This window comes from Chiloscyllium punctatum, chromosome 11, assembly GCF_047496795.1.
Source record: "Chiloscyllium punctatum isolate Juve2018m chromosome 11, sChiPun1.3, whole genome shotgun sequence".
Taxonomy (NCBI): domain Eukaryota; kingdom Metazoa; phylum Chordata; class Chondrichthyes; order Orectolobiformes; family Hemiscylliidae; genus Chiloscyllium; species Chiloscyllium punctatum.
Window position 1 is genome coordinate 49,963,030 of NC_092749.1, and position 15,794 is coordinate 49,978,823.

A 15,794-nucleotide genomic window follows, 5' to 3' on the forward strand; every position below is an offset into this window, starting at 1 on the left:
TATCCAAAATGTTCAGGACCAACTGTTTCTCGGAATTCGGAATTTTTCGGTTTTCAGAAAGCGACAGTTTAATGGTGAGATTTTTAAAAATCTTACTGGAGAAGCTGACTTCTAACTAAGAACGTGCTTGGCCACCAGCAACCCCCCAACCCCACCATGTCACATCTGAGTGACACACATTGAGTGGGTGTTGACTTGGGTTAACTATTTGCTCGCCAAACAATCTTGTTAATGAGAAAAAAACCTTCAGATTTCAGAGCTCTCTGGTTTTTGGATGTTTGGATAAAGGATCTTCTACCTGTATTGGTTGTTCATCCCGAATTGCCCTCCAGTAGGTGGTAGTGAACTGCATTTTTTTTTAACTGCTTCAGTCCATAGTACTGTAGCTTCATGAGTTCCAGAATTTTGACCAATCAATGTTAAAGAAACAGTAATATATTTCCAGGTTAGGATGGGAGGGAAACTTATGGATGGTCATGTTTTTTATGTACTTGCTATTCTTGTCCTTCCAGGTACTAGGGGTGGTGAGTTTGAAAATGTTGTCAAAGGATATGAGGCACATTACTGTGCAAGAGTACACCACAGGAGCAGGAAATGAAAAGCTTAAGATGGTGAATGAAGCGCAAATCAAACAGGCTACTTTGTCTTTGATGGTGCCAAGCTTTTTATGTGTTCTTCGACCTCATGGATCCAGGCAAATGAACAATATTCCATTGCACTTTTGATTTGATACTTGGAAATAGTATCAGTATGGTTGACCACATTACTGATGGTGATGATGATAATTCCCATATTTTGACAAATAAGAGACAATCAAGTTGCTTGTAAGCCCGGACTCCCATATGGATCAGCTCAGGAAAGGAACACAATAAATCAAATGCATTTTTACACAACATAGCCACCATTAATTACCCTTACTTTTAATCCCAGATGTTTTTAATTTATTCATTTATGTTGGGTAGAGTTGATGAACAGCAAAGGAAAGAAGACTCTGCTGGGAGTTACGTGGCCTCCTAGCAGTAGTTAGGATGTGGGACAGAAAATAAATTAGGAGATAAAAAGGTATGCAAGAAAGGTACAATTACAATAATCACGGGGGACTTCAATATGCAATTGGAAAGGGAAAATCTGGTTGTTAATGGATCCCAAGGAAACGTGGAATGTCTGTGAGGTGGATTTTTGATGTGACTTGTGTTAGAGCTCATTAGGGAACAGGCAATTCTGGATTTGACGAGGCAGATTTGATTATGAAGCTTAAGGTGAAGGAACCCCTGGGGACCAGTGACCACAATATGATAGAATTCAAACTGCAGTTTGAGAAGAAGTTTGAATCAAATGTTGCAGTAATACAATTGAGTAAAGGTAACTATAATGACATGAGGGAAAGGCTGACTAGAGTTGATTAGAAGTGGAGACTGTCAGAGAAGATGTTGTGCACCAATGCTAAGACTTTCTGGGGGTAACTTGTGAGTCTTAGCATAAATCCATAGCAAGGAAGAAGAAACATACTAAGTGGAAAATGAGGCAACTGTGGCTGAAAAGGGAAGTCAGGGACAGCAGAAATACAAAAGAAAATGCAGACAATCTTGGTGAAGATAAGTGGGAAGCCAGCGGATTGGGAAGCTATTAGAAACTAGCTAAGTAAAAGTAAAAAAGCAATAAGGGGGAGAATATAAAATACGAAGGTAAGCTAACTCGTAATGTAATATTTTAAAATATATAAAATGTAAGAGAGAGGCAAGAGTGTACATTGGACCATGGGAACACAAGGCTGGAGAAGTAGTAATGGGGAATAAAGAAATGGCAAAGGAACTGAACAAGTTCTTTGCATCATTCTTCATGATGGATGTCAACAGTAGCATACCAGATCTTCAAGACAGTAAGGGGGCAGAGTTGAGCATAGTGGCCATCATTAAGGAGAAGGTGCTGGATATACTGAAAGGTCTGATGGTGGATAAATCTCCTGGACAAGATGGACTACACCGTGGGGTTTTGAAGGAGATAGCTAAGGAGATTTTGGGTCTATTGGAGGTGATGTTTCAGGAATTATGAAAGTCACTGAGGGTCTTGGAGAACTGGAAAGAGAGTAATATACCACACCTGTTTAAAAAAGTGAGGGAGGCAGAAGATAGGAAATTGTAGACTGGTTAGCCTGGCCTGGATCTTTGGTTAGATTTTCAAATTCATTGCTAAGGATTAGATTGCAAAACACTTGGAGGTGCGTGGTAAAACAGAGCTAAGTCAGCATGGATATACAAGGCAAGTTCATGCCTGACAGCTATATTTGAATTTCTTAAGGAGATAACAAGCAAATTAGACAAAGGAAAACTAGTGGACATGATCCACTCAGGTTTCCAGAAGGCCTTTGACAATATGCTGCACATGAAAGAGCTCAATAAGACAAGACCCCATGGTGTTAGGGGCACAGTGCAGGCATGGATAGAAGATTGGCTGACCGGCAGAAGGTAAAGAATGGGCAATAAAGCGTTTTTTTCAGGATGGCATCTGTTGACTAATGGAATTTCACAAGGGTCAGTGTTGGGACTACAACAATCCATGTTAAATACTAATGATCTAGATCAAGGAACAGAGGGCGTTGCTACTTCATTTGCAGATGATACAAAGATAGGTGGAGGGGGTAGTGGTGTGGAGGAAGCAGGGAGGCTGCAGAAGGAGTTGGAAAGGCTAGGAGACTGGCAAAGAAGTTGCAGATGGAATACAGTGTGGGAAAGTGTGAGACTATGCATTTCGGTAGTAAGCATCGACACACAGACTATTTTCTAAATGTTGAAAGGCTTTGGCTACCTGAAGCGCAAAGCAACTTAGCAGATTTGGTTCAGAATTCCCTTAAGGTTAACATGCAAGTTCAGTTGGCAATTAGGAAGGTGAATGCAAAATTAGCATTCATTTCAAGAGGGCTAGGGCACGCATGTACTGCTGGGGTTGTGTAAGTCTCTTGTCAGACTGTAATTGTAATATTGTGAGCAGTTTTGGGTACTATATCTAAAGAAGAATGGGCTGGCATTAGAGCAGTTCTAGAGGACGTTTACAAGAATGATCCCAGGAATGAAGGGCTTGTCAACTGAGGGTGGTGGTTGAGGACTGTGGGGTCAGTACTCAATGGAGTCTAGAAGGATGAGAGGGAATCGCATTGAAACTTAGAACACTGAGAAACCTGGATAGAGTGGTTGTGGAAAGGTGCTTCCATAGGTAGGAGAGACTGGGACCTGAGAGCACTGTCTCAGTATGAAGGGGTGACCCTTTGGAACTAAGATGGGGAGGAATGTCTTCAGCCAGAGGGTGGTGAATCTGTAGAACTCATTGCTGCAGAGGTTTGCGGATACCAATTCATTGAGTATATTTAAGACAGGTTTTTGATTAATAAGGGAATCAAGAATTATGGGGCAGAAAGCAGGAAAATGGGGTTGAGAAACATATCAGCCATGCTTGAATGATGGAGCAGACTCATTGGGCCAAATGGCCTAATTCAGCTCCTATATCTTCTGGCCTTACTTAGAAATTTTAAATTCTCCAGCGCTATAGTTGCATTTAAAATCATTAGGGATACAGCTTTACATTTAAGAATATGTAGGGAGTTGATGGGTGCCTAGCAGGGGTATCGATTAATGGTTTAATGGTATGTGAGTAAAAATTTGTCGATTAGAAATATACAGTGATTTGGGTGTAAGTCCAACAGTTCAACAGGCTGGGTCAGGTAGGGATGGAGAATTTAACAGTAATATTGTGTCAGAGAATAATAGTAATAGAAGCATAAAATTAAAGGCTCTTTGCCTAATTATGCAGAGCATTCAGAATTAAAAAGTCAAATAGTTAAATAGTTTAGATTTATTCTTCGAGACATGGTTCCAAAGTGACTAAGTTTGGAAAGCAACATTCCAATAATTACTTTTCTTTTTGTATGGATGTCTAAGGTCTGTGTATGTGAGTGATGTTTGGATTCAGATGTCAATGCTGCGAATGGTGTTGATTTGCTCATTGCCATGTGCGGACCTTTGAATGACCATACAGCTTAAAGGGAATGTTGAAACTAAAACAGAAATTGCTGGATATACTCAGCAGGTCTGGCAGCATTTGTGGAGAGAAAGCAGAATTAAATGTTTTGGGTTCCAGTGACCCTTCTTCAGAACTTTATTTTTGATGGGAATACTGTCAGGAAGTGAATATTATAGGATATGCAGCATTGTAGTGTGTAAAAGCAGGAGATAGCAAAAGATGAAATCAAGATGGGAGTGGGAAAGGATCTTGACTAAGAATATCAAGAAGTAAAATTAGTATATGTAAAATTAAAAAATAGAAGGGATTAAAAAACACCAGGTGTAGTTTATAGGGCCCATAATAATGATTATAGCATTGGATTTAACATTTAGCAAGAAATAATTGGAACTTGTAATCAAAGGTTATATAATAAATGTGGGGTCTTTAATTTTCATACTGATTGAACCAGTGGAATTGGAAAAGGTGGTTTTGAAGATGAGTTTTTAGAATGTTATTGTGATAGTTTCTTAAAAAGATACATTGCAGAAACAGTCAGTGATTAAGTTATTTTAGTTCCAGTGAGGCATTTTTTTTAAACAATCTCAGAGTGAAAGATCGTTTCGCAAACTGTGATCATAATACAGTAAACTTGCATATTAATTTTGAAAGTCATGAACTTGACTTACATAACTTGACTTAAGCCAATAACATCAATACGAATTCAAAGTTGGTGAAGTTTGATTTGGTAAATAGACTAAAATGCATAGTGATAAACAAAAAAAGGAAACAGTTAAAGAAATGATTCAACTCATCAACATTCCATAAGAAATAACTCTGCAAGAGTTCCCGTACTAGGAAAGTTCAGGATTGCATTAGCTGAAAACAAAAGACTAATAACATTTCAAAGAGCAGTAGTAAACATGAGAATTACAAGAATTAAAAAAAAGCAAATCATCAAAAAGTTGATAAAGCTAGAAAACAACAATTTTGAGAGAAAACTGTCCAAGAACACAAAAGCATTTTGTAAGAGTTTTTAAAATATATAAAAAGATGAGTAATTAATATAAATGTTGGCTCCTTTGAAACAGAGACATGAAAAATTATCAGAGGGATTGAGGAAATGGCAGCAGTGCTGAACAAATATTTTTTTGTCTGTCTTCAAAGTCAAGGACACTAACTGAATATTGGAAGGAGAGGATAATTGAGGGGCCTATTAGATTGAAGAACTGAGACTTGACTATTTACCATCTTTGGTGGAATTTTTCTATTTTCAGATTGTATTTTGTTCAATGAGATTCAATGGTGGCTGATCTACCATGACTGGGAGTGATATTTCTTACTCAGTCTTCTGCACTTCATCTCATTAATAATCCAGGTGAGCTCTTGGATGCCCTTCTTGGGTAATAGTGCAGTAGGAGGGGTGGAAGTGCTTGCCACTGCTGAAATCTTCTGGCTTTTATACTGCTGGTGTTATATTTAAACTGAAGCTGCACACCACTTTTGACACTGAAAGCTAGGAACTACCCTTCACTATGGACAGGGGGAGATACTGGTGGATAGGGTACTGTGGAAGGGGCAGTTATCCTCTTTACTTCTGACTATGACAGCAGGCCACACCACTGAATCAAACTAGCCTGGAAACCGATTGGAGCCCATGTCAGTAAGGTGAGACGCTCAGTAGTATATAAAGAAGGTCAATGACTACCTCAATTTCAAAGGGCCATCATTCTCTCTCAGTTTGCTATTGCACAAATGTCCTTCCAAAACTCATGGACTACAGCTCTCACTATTGCCTATATCAGGTCATTAACCCACCTCCACCTCCCAAACTATGAACCCTTCCCATTATCTGTGTTTCCGACTCGTTCACTTGGGACATCTCATTACCCCTCGTGCTCCTGCATCGGCAATAACGGCGAGTACATCCACTTCCATTAAATCTTGGTATTCTTTAGTGGTACCCACCACACCCCCCCTTCCCCCCCCAGCCCCCGACATACTGTATTCCTGCTTTACCCGATTAAGGATTGCTCCCCTTTGACTTTAACACTCGTAGTGCAATGTTGAAAAACCATCTCCACAATCTCATTGAGTGGCATGTCCATCCCATTAAATGCTCAGTGCTCCCTATCATAACAAACTGCCTGTCTCTCCATCTGAACAATGCAAACCACAGAGGCAGGCAGTCTGTTAAGTTAGTGCTAGAGTCAGTGAGCATACTCAAAGAAAAGCAAATGCGAAGCATACAGAAGTTGGCAGCTTTAAATAAGCTCACAAAAGTGAGTAATGCTAGGAAAGCAAACTAAGTTTGATATGATGCATCCTAATCATTTACATAAGATGCAGATGTATTCCTCCATGCAGAAGCATGGAATACTAGGTGATCACGAACTCTAGAATGAAGTGTTAAAGGCTGAAAGTTGGACCGAGAACATGTTTGATAATATGGTGAGGCTGGTGGTTTGCTGAACCAACTTGAGTGAATGAGCAGTTGTAAAAGATGGAAGCCTTGGAGCATGTAGGGATACTGTTGTGAAGAAACAGTTGAGCAATGGGTCGGATAACTGTTCAGTAAACTGCAGAATACCTAATCTGATTTACAAGTCAGGAATTTGCACCATCTAGGTTCTCAGTAAAGATGAGGAGAAATGAAAGAGGTCATGAGAAGAATTGGGCTTTAAAAGAAGGAAATGTGTGAAAATAAAATTGACACTGTTGATGGCAAGATTTCAAAATTGCCATTTAAGACTTGTACAGAAATTTACAAAAGTTGTTTTCAATGCTAATATTTGGATTTTTCATTCTCTCTGTGGCTTCCTTACTTTCTTGCCATTGCCGTGAGCACATCAGATAGGGGAAATTTCCACCCTACAATAATGATGTTGATGCAGAGACTGAGAGAGTATGTTTCAGCTTATTAGTGATTTATTTTTCATTTATATAGCTGGCACAGCAGGGGTAATTGAATTTGAGGTTAACCATTCATTCAGTAGCTTCAGTTGATGCTGTGTGAAGTTTTGTGCTGCCACCAGAAATGGACCTGTCAGGGTGTAAAAGTTCACCATGTGGGTGATGGTCTGATTTGGAAAGTCCCAGTCTAAAATTAAACAATATCTCAAGTTCCACATGTGGAAGCAGTGACCTCATTCTCCCCAGCCTGTCCTGTCCTCAAGTGGGTAAGGATTATCTAGGTTTATTGTGTAAAGTTGAGACCTGTGACCTCACCATTCTGTTGATTTACCAGGTTCCAGTTGGTGATGTTCTCATTCACACATTGAGTTTCTGTTGCCAGTCTGTGGAATGCATTCCTGCAGGGACGATGGGATTTTAGACAGTGCACAGGTTTTGTTTTGAGGTCCTGTGTCAATGGCAGTGATTTGTGAGCTGTAGGCTAATGGTATTCTTTGAGGAGGATGCTTTCTCCATGAAAATGACATTCAATATGTGCTAGCATAGAGAGCCATTCACACTTTGTTGATCTCAACATGCCAGAATTAACTCTCCAGGATTTCCAGAGGTGAATATCCATCACATTTGAATGTCAGCCCCTGAGACAGGTTAAGGAACATTCCAAAAACAGAAATTACTGGAGAAACTCAGCAGGTCTGACAGCATCTGACATTTTGCTTGCTGGTTGGTACACCAGGTTGAATGAAGTAATGTAATGGCTCTGGTGCCCCAAGTGGTATTGACCGGCTTCTACATGAGATTTACTGTCATCATGACATTTTTTTTTATTATTATAGGAAGAAAGGAACATTTGACCTGGGAGCAGGAATAGGTCATGTGAGCCTTCAAGCCTGCTCTACCATTCAATAAAATCATGGCAGATCTTGTGTTTCCTATTCTGTCTGTACCCCATTATCTTGACTCTCTTGTCTATTAAAAAATCAACTTAACTCAAATTTGAATAAATTCAGTATCCCAATTTCACCTGTTTTCTGGAAAGGAAAATTGTCCTGGTCTGTTGCTGGAAGGTCAATGTTTAGACCAGAGTGATGCCGATCTATTTTGGCATTGAGTTATAAGTGAATGGTTGGCCAGAGAATTGGATATGAAGTTTTTCTCTGGCCTTTGGGGATGCTAAGAACAAAGCTTGGTGGGAATGAAAGCTGTGAAACAGACACATTGGGACTGCAAAGAGATGCGACAACGTGGGTGGTAGATGGAATGTATCTGGGAAAGTCAAATGTTACCCAATTTGGGAATAAGAATACCAAAGCAAAATATTTTACACGGTGTAAACCTTCTATATGTTAATGTTCAGAAAAACTCATATAAGGAAAGCAGATAGTAAGCATACAGGAATGGCTGGGATGGAAAAGGGATGTTGGCTATATTGCAAGGGGATTGTGTTTCATAACTTATGATATTTTGCTACAATTGTATCCTGATTTAATGAGAACACAACTAGAATACTGTGAACAGTTTTGATCACCAAATCTATGGAATAACTACTTATATCTACTTATAATCCTGAGGGACAGGATGTACATATATTTGGAAAGGCAAGGACTGATTAGGGATAGTCAACATGGCTTTGTGCGTGGGAAATCATGTCTCACAAACTTGATTGAGCTTTTTGAAGAAGTAACAAAGAGGATTGATGAGGGCAGAGCAGTAGATATGATCTATATGGACTTCAGAAAGGCATTCGACAAGGTTCTCCACGGGAGACTGATTAGCAAGGTTAGATCTCATGGAATACAGGGAGAACTAGCCATTTGGACACAGAACTGGCTCAAAGGTAGAAGACAGAGGGTGGTGGTGGAGGGTTGTTTTTCAGACTGGAGGCCTGTGACCAGTGGAGTGCCACAAGGATTGGTGCTGGGTCCTCTACTTTTTGTCCTTTACATAAATGATTTGGATGCGAGCAGAAGAGGTACAGTTAGTAAGTTTGCAGATGACACCAAAATTGGAGGTTTAGTGGACAACAAAGAGGGTTACCTCAGATTACAACATGATCTTGACCAGATGGGCCAATGGGCTGAGAAGTGGCAGATGGAGTTTAATTCAGATAAATGCAAGGTGCTGCATTTTGGGAAAGCAAATCTTAGCAGGACTTATACACTTAATGGTAAGGTCCTAGGGAGTGTTGCTGAACAAAGAGACCTTGGAGTGCGCGTTCATAGCTCCTTGAAAGTGGAGTCGCAGGTAGATAGGATAGTGAAGAAGGTATTTGGTATGCTTTCCTTTATTGGTCAGAGTATTGAGTACAGGAGTTAGGGTCCTGTTGTGGTTGTACAGGACATAGTGGTTAGGCCACTGTTGGAATATTGCGTGCAATTCTGGTCTCCTTCCTATCGGAAAGATGTTGTGAAACTTGAAAGGGTTCAGAAAAGATTTACAAGGATGTTGCCAGGGTTGGAGGATTTGAACTATCGAGAGGCTGAATAGGCTGGGGCTGTTTTCCCTGGAGCGTCGGAGGCTGAGGGATGACCTCATAGAGGTTTACAAAATTATGAGGGGCATGGATAGGGTAAATAGGCAAAGTCTTTTCCCTGGGGTCAGGGAGTCCAGAACTAGAGGGAATAGGTTTAGGGTGAGAGGGGAAAGATACAAAAGAGACCAAAGGGGCAACTGTTTTACATGGAGGGTGGTATGCGTATGGAATGAGCTGCCAGAGGAAGTGGTGAAGGCTGGTACAATTGCAATATTTAAGAGGCATTTGGATGGGTATTTGAATAGGAAGGGTTTGGAGGGATATGGGCCGGGTGCTGACAGGTGGGACTAGATTGGTTTGGGATATCTGGTCGGCATGGACAAGTTGGACCGAAGGGCCTGTTTCCATGCTGTACATCTCTAAGACTCTATGACTTTATATCATATCTGTTTATACTGGAAGTTGCAGTAATCAAGAGGGCAGGACACCGGAGAATCTCCTTCAAAATAGTGCCGAGTGTGTCATGTGACTCTGTATCAGACCTGACGTGAAACAACATTAAAAGGAAACTCCTCATGCAAAGTGTAGTGTGTATCATTTTAAAATCAGCTGCATAAAATTAGTTGGTGAGTAAGAACGGGACTATTTTTGTTACTAAATTGCCTACTGATGTAATGCACACCAGCAATAAAGTGTCAACAATCCACCAAGAAGACTTTTAACTCTGAGTGCTGGAAAGGTCATTTCCACATGACAAAACTTTCCACTAACATGGCAGTGAAGAAACATGGAAGTGAAGCAAAAGGTCTGGAGCCCAGTTAAGCCTGGCCAGTAGTTGTTGAATCAAAATCTGCACACAGAATCTGATTTAGTTTTGTTTGTCTGCTACAACCCTGGACACCCATGCTGTACCTATTGTCATAAAACTGCAAAACAGTCACATATGCATTGGTTAGCATTTGAAAGAACCGTGTCTTTTTATTTTGGTGACTTTAAACTCTATGGAGCGCAAGGAGTAAGTTCTGTCTTTTTTCTAAAACGAAAAGGCACTGGGATTTACCAGGATGGTTGCGTGAATTTGTTTTTGCACCTCTGACTTTCTCCAGTGTGCAGACAATCAGGAGCCAAGGAGAAGTTTACAAGTAAAGCCGATTGACTCTCAGCTAACTTGAAGTTTGGAAATGGGAATCAGTAACAGAAACAAAGACAAAGAGAGAGAGAGGGTGGGCTATTCTGTTCTCTCTGGCAGAAGCTGTCTGTTCTCTGCAATGAAAAACTCAATTTAAACTTGAAGAAAACTCATTACCTTTCCAGAAGCAATTGCTGTGAGCTGTAATTTTTAAATTGATAAATTAGAGGCATTTTTCAAGTGAATCAGTTTCTCTGCAGCAATTCCACACCAGTGGAATACTCCAGAGAAAGACAATGAACACCAAGGGCTTGGCAGGCCAAACACAGAATGCCTGAACATCAGAATCAGGAAGCAAAAGTCACTGAGCTGCTTTTCTAGGTTTCTATCTCTACAAAAATCTCATTTTCCTATTTGTTTGTTTGTCTGTACATGTAAGGAGAGTTTATAATAGGATTAGAGTTTCAGTTAGTATTGTTTTATGCCAATGGTACAATTCCAGAAATAGCAGGACTTGATGTATGGTGCTATACTCCATTATGTTGTAACAAATTGCATCTTCAACTCTCCCCCCCCCCCACATCCCTGAATCTCTTTACATTCTTTTTTGATGCTAATATCTTCTGCAATGTTTTCATGGGATAGTTTTGAACATTCTTGGGCAGTGGTCTCTACCTCTTCTGTTCTCAATAAGGTGAAACGACTTGCCTTGGTCTCATCTCCTTACAATCCTAAAAACAGCAGTTATGTCACTTCTTAACTTTCTGCCTTTCAGTGAGACCAGTCCCATCTTACATAAGTGCTGTTCATAATCCAGTCCCTCTATTCCATCAGTCATTGTGGTTGCTTTCCCTTATCATTTCAATATCATATCTCTTCTGTACTATGGGTATCAGAACAGTACAGTGTAATCTAAGTGTATTCACATTACTGATTTATAAAGTCATCGGATTACATTATTTTGGCTTAATGTCGATCTTATAATTCGTCTCAACAGCTAAAGTATTTTTCTCACTGAGAGCATTGTTGCGATAGTTTCAAATTATTTTCGATTTAAGTACCCAGATCTCTTTCAATTTATTTGCATGTTATTTCCATTTTAGTGATAATTCTTTCCTAGGTACTCTATCCCTTCTGAAACTTTTACATTTTTCTACAACATTAAATTGCCTCTGCTCCTTCCTAAGTTTGTTGAAATCTCCTGTACATTATGGTGCTCTGCTTTGACATGGAGTGCCACCATGAGTTTTGTATCAAGTGCAATAGTAGCAGTTGTGCCTGTGACTCTACGTCATGAAGATAGAAAACAAAATAGGTTACAAAATACGCTATCCAGATGGTGCCAATCTGTGTTCTATCAGACTCTTGGTTCTTTAAATTCACCTCTTGCATATCCATTGTAGGATATTTCCAGTAATTCTCATTAGCTGTATTTTCAGATCTGGCCTTTCATGACATACTATCTCAAATCCAAAACCCCCAGCTTCATGACCTCATTCTGATCAAGCTCCTTCTTTACCCCTTCAAATAAAATCATAAGGTTTAATTGAACATGTGCCCCCTCACTAAGCCATATTTGTTATGTTTTATAATTCCAAATCTATCCAAATTCACCATGATCTTTATCTTGATAAAGTTTTTTTTTAAATGTACACATAATGGCTACAATTTCCTCAGGAACTATAGATACCTTTGTTTTAGGTGTATTAGCTGCCTGCCTTCAGTCCCAGGTACCACATTAATATTCAGTGCCTTCAGGAAGATTTGAGCTAGAATTCTTACAATTTTCTCTCTTGCTACTACTTTAAGGATCCTTGGCTGTGTCTTATGTGGCTCCTGAGATTTATTTACCTTGAGTTAGGACAGTTGTTCTGCACCTATGCTGGTAATAATATAAATCATGTCTAACATTACATCAGTGAAACACTCATTTCCTCTTGAGATGAAATATCTTAGCTGACTGCTTGTTGTTAAAAATGGAGGCAAAAAATCTTAATTAACATATTTGCAGCCCTATGTTTCATAGGTTCACACTCAGTTATGCTTTTAGTGGCTGATACATGGTGAGTCCCAGTGACCTATACTGATGACCCCCCCAGAGGTGGATATAGCTGAGCTGTTGGGGAATATGCATGAGTCCTATGACAGTGCATCCTCAGAGGGAGTGACTTCTTTTGAGGTGCCTTTGCCCTTCTCTGACATAATCTCTTGACGAATGCTAGAAGGACCTAGACAATATGAATTACAACTGACAAGGTGAAAAGATTCAAAGACATTCTTGTGCAGATCTTACTTCAATTCATAGAGTCATAGAGTCTATGGAAAAAAACCCTTTGGTCCGATTTGTCTGTGCCGACCAGACATTCCAATCTGACCTAGTCCCATTTGGTTCATATCCCAGAAACCCTCCTTATTCATGTACCCATCCAGGTGCCTTTTAAATGTTCTAATTGCAGCCACTTCTTCTGACAGCTTGTTCTATATGTGCACCACTTGTTACCCCTCAGGTCCTTTTTAAATCTATCTCCTCTCATCCAAACCAATGCCATCTAGTTTTGGACTCCCCCACTGCAGGAGAAAGACCTTGGCTATTCACCCTTTCTATACCCCCCATGATTGTATAAACGTAAAATGAACATGAATATTATAAATCACTCGCTATGTTATTTAATTCTGCCACTGGGTAACTCCGAATTCCTTATTTCCTGAGGTGTTACGTCCCAGCTTATCACCGTTGCCACCACCTCTGCAACTGCTGAGGTGGAGACTAATGCAAATTAGTCTCAAATTCACTTCTTTTTCCCTGGGGTTTTCCACTGTCTTTTTCCTGCAAGGAAGGAAGACACCCACCAATGTGTGTGAGCTGTAGATTGTTTTTAGGAGATTGAAGGATAACGCTTGTGGAGGACCACCAAGGGATTGCTGTAAGATTGATATGAGCATCAGCACTATTCTGTCAGATGCAGATATGGCAAGGTGCCTGAAAGGACAGAGCTAGGTTTACCCATAAGGCTTATTGATGTGAGGAGTGATGTGTTGGAGAATGTTGGGAAATGGCAGACCCTAGGAGGTTTATACTCAAAAGAGCTGTGCAACTTGGTTTTCCTGCCAGGTCAGGTCAGTATACCCACTATGTGGCACTAAAAGAGCCACATTCATAGTTCTGGCCTGCTCTGTAACTTTCAGTCATGTGTGATAGTTTTCTAAGATTGCCAAGTACAAAAAAATCATGCCCACACATCTCTGACAAATAATTTAAAAATTGTCAGTTGTCTGAAGAAGTTTCAAATAATATACACATGTCCATGTACACAGCAATAATAAAATTGGTCAGATATATTGAATTGTAAGGTATTCTGAAGTATGCACAAGTTAGATTCTTGTGGTGGATTTAATTTGATACTAATTAATTTGAATTAGGCATTTAGGTTTTAAATCTAAAGTTCTCTTTGATCTGTGGGCACACTTTCCCCACCTTGCTGTCTCTTAACTAACAGAGAAAACAGCCTTTTCTCCTGGCAGATCACAGCAGCCATTGTTCTGTCTGTTTATCTGTCTATTTCTCTGTGATACTATTCAAACCCTCTGAGGCAAAATGTCTGCAATAACATGAACATCTCTTCTGTCTTTTTCTGAGTGTTAAACCTAACATGTGCATTTCAATAACACATGACCTACTCCTCAGCACCCCCTCCCCAGTTTGCTTGGTAACCAGTCCATGTAGGCTTGCTGTTGTCAGCAGATCACACATTAACAATTCCAGTTTATCTTAAAGATCTAGTTGTAAAAATGTCCGTATGAATAAGGACATTCCTAAGTCTCTACCAAGCCCTTGAGCATCTCATGCTGAAGCTTATGCTACCTTACCAATGATTTCAGAGGCACATCATCAGCTGAGGGCTCAGCATGGCCAGGTTCTCTCACACTTTTCCAAGTGTATGTGCTTGACTCTCACATCTTCTGAAATCCGATCAGGAGCATGTGTCATGTGCTTATCAGGCTGGGACCCCAAATCCAAATGCAAATAGTTACTGATCAATGTCAGTGTATCTGCATTGATCAAAGGTACAAGGGAGTAATGGGATGGTGAACCCTCTGAGGCAATCTCCTCATGCCCAGATGTGGACGGACCTTTGTCCTGTTGTTGACCTGCAGACAATAGTCTGGTGCAGGAGGTGTGACCATGCCTCTGAAAGGATGTGTTGCTGTCTGACCCCCTCCTCCATACCTGTTTGCCTGGCTGGCTGGACCTTTCCTTCAACCTCACCAAGAAATTGCTACATGTAAGCTGATAAGGGAGGTGAGGTGTCAGATACATACTGTAGCTCATAAACAAGGTCATGAACCTAAACATGGCATTGCAGCCAAGTGCCACAATGACCCATTACTGTTGATCTCTTCTGCAACACTATCCCAGTTTGTTTGATCTGCTGGTCTGGTCTTTTCATGGTGTTGCTGGGGCAGACGATCTCCTGTTTTTCTGAAGCAGCTGGGAAGAGATTCAGTAGCAAGGTATAATTTCCCTCTGCCATGTTTCAGACATCTTCTTCCTCAGTCTTTTAGTGGGGTTGCTATTGATGAGGGCAGAGTATACAAGGCAGCAGGCCCATTGGAAAGCAGCAGGTGTACTTCAGGTACCAGCAACACTAAAGCAACAGGTTTACTCCATATACCAGTGACAGAGGCATTAGCAACATTGAAAGAATGCTAGCTGTCCTTTAAAGATAGCATCACTATCTCTAGCAGGATCACTTAATGGTACATTCCCAACTGGTTGATCTCCTCCACCCACCTGCTAAGTGTTAATTTCCAGGCCGACTTAAGATTGCTCCTTCCTGAGTGCTCACTTTGTGTAAGTCACAGCAGTACCTAATTTTGATCTTGATGGCAAGATGTCAGGCTCATTAGCAATATGCAACTCCTTTTATTAAGTCATGAAGGCAGAAGACTATGAACCTTTGCAATGATTTGTATTGAACGACTGTGAAATTATGAATATTAGGAAGTGTAAATTGGAATGGGTGAGTTCAATTTCAAACCAGATACAGAAGCAGAAATAAAGGCAATAAGGTTGGATTAAGGCTAAGTTAAAAGAGAAAGGAAGAAAAATTGAAATACATTTGTAAAGTTAAAATGTTGCATTTTCTAACTCTCCATAGACAATTAAAACCTGGAAGAATGCGACTCCACACCAGTAAAAAGTATCTTTCCATGCCAGTATCCAGGGAATGGTTATCACGTCTTTGACAGGGTACTCAAATGTGAAATGATTTAACTTTCAGTATA

At 40.2% G+C, this 15,794-nt stretch overlaps 1 protein-coding gene across 1 annotated transcript in view; it reads left to right on the forward strand.

Moving 5' to 3' along the window:
* The first annotated feature begins 1,785 nt into the window (after positions 1 to 1,785).
* Positions 1,786 to 15,794, forward strand: part of ush2a (Usher syndrome 2A (autosomal recessive, mild)) — a 929,735-nt gene continuing 915,726 nt past the window's right edge. The window contains 1 exon segment of the mRNA XM_072580162.1: positions 1,786 to 2,031. Within this exon segment, the coding sequence (XP_072436263.1) occupies positions 1,786 to 2,031 (246 nt within the window).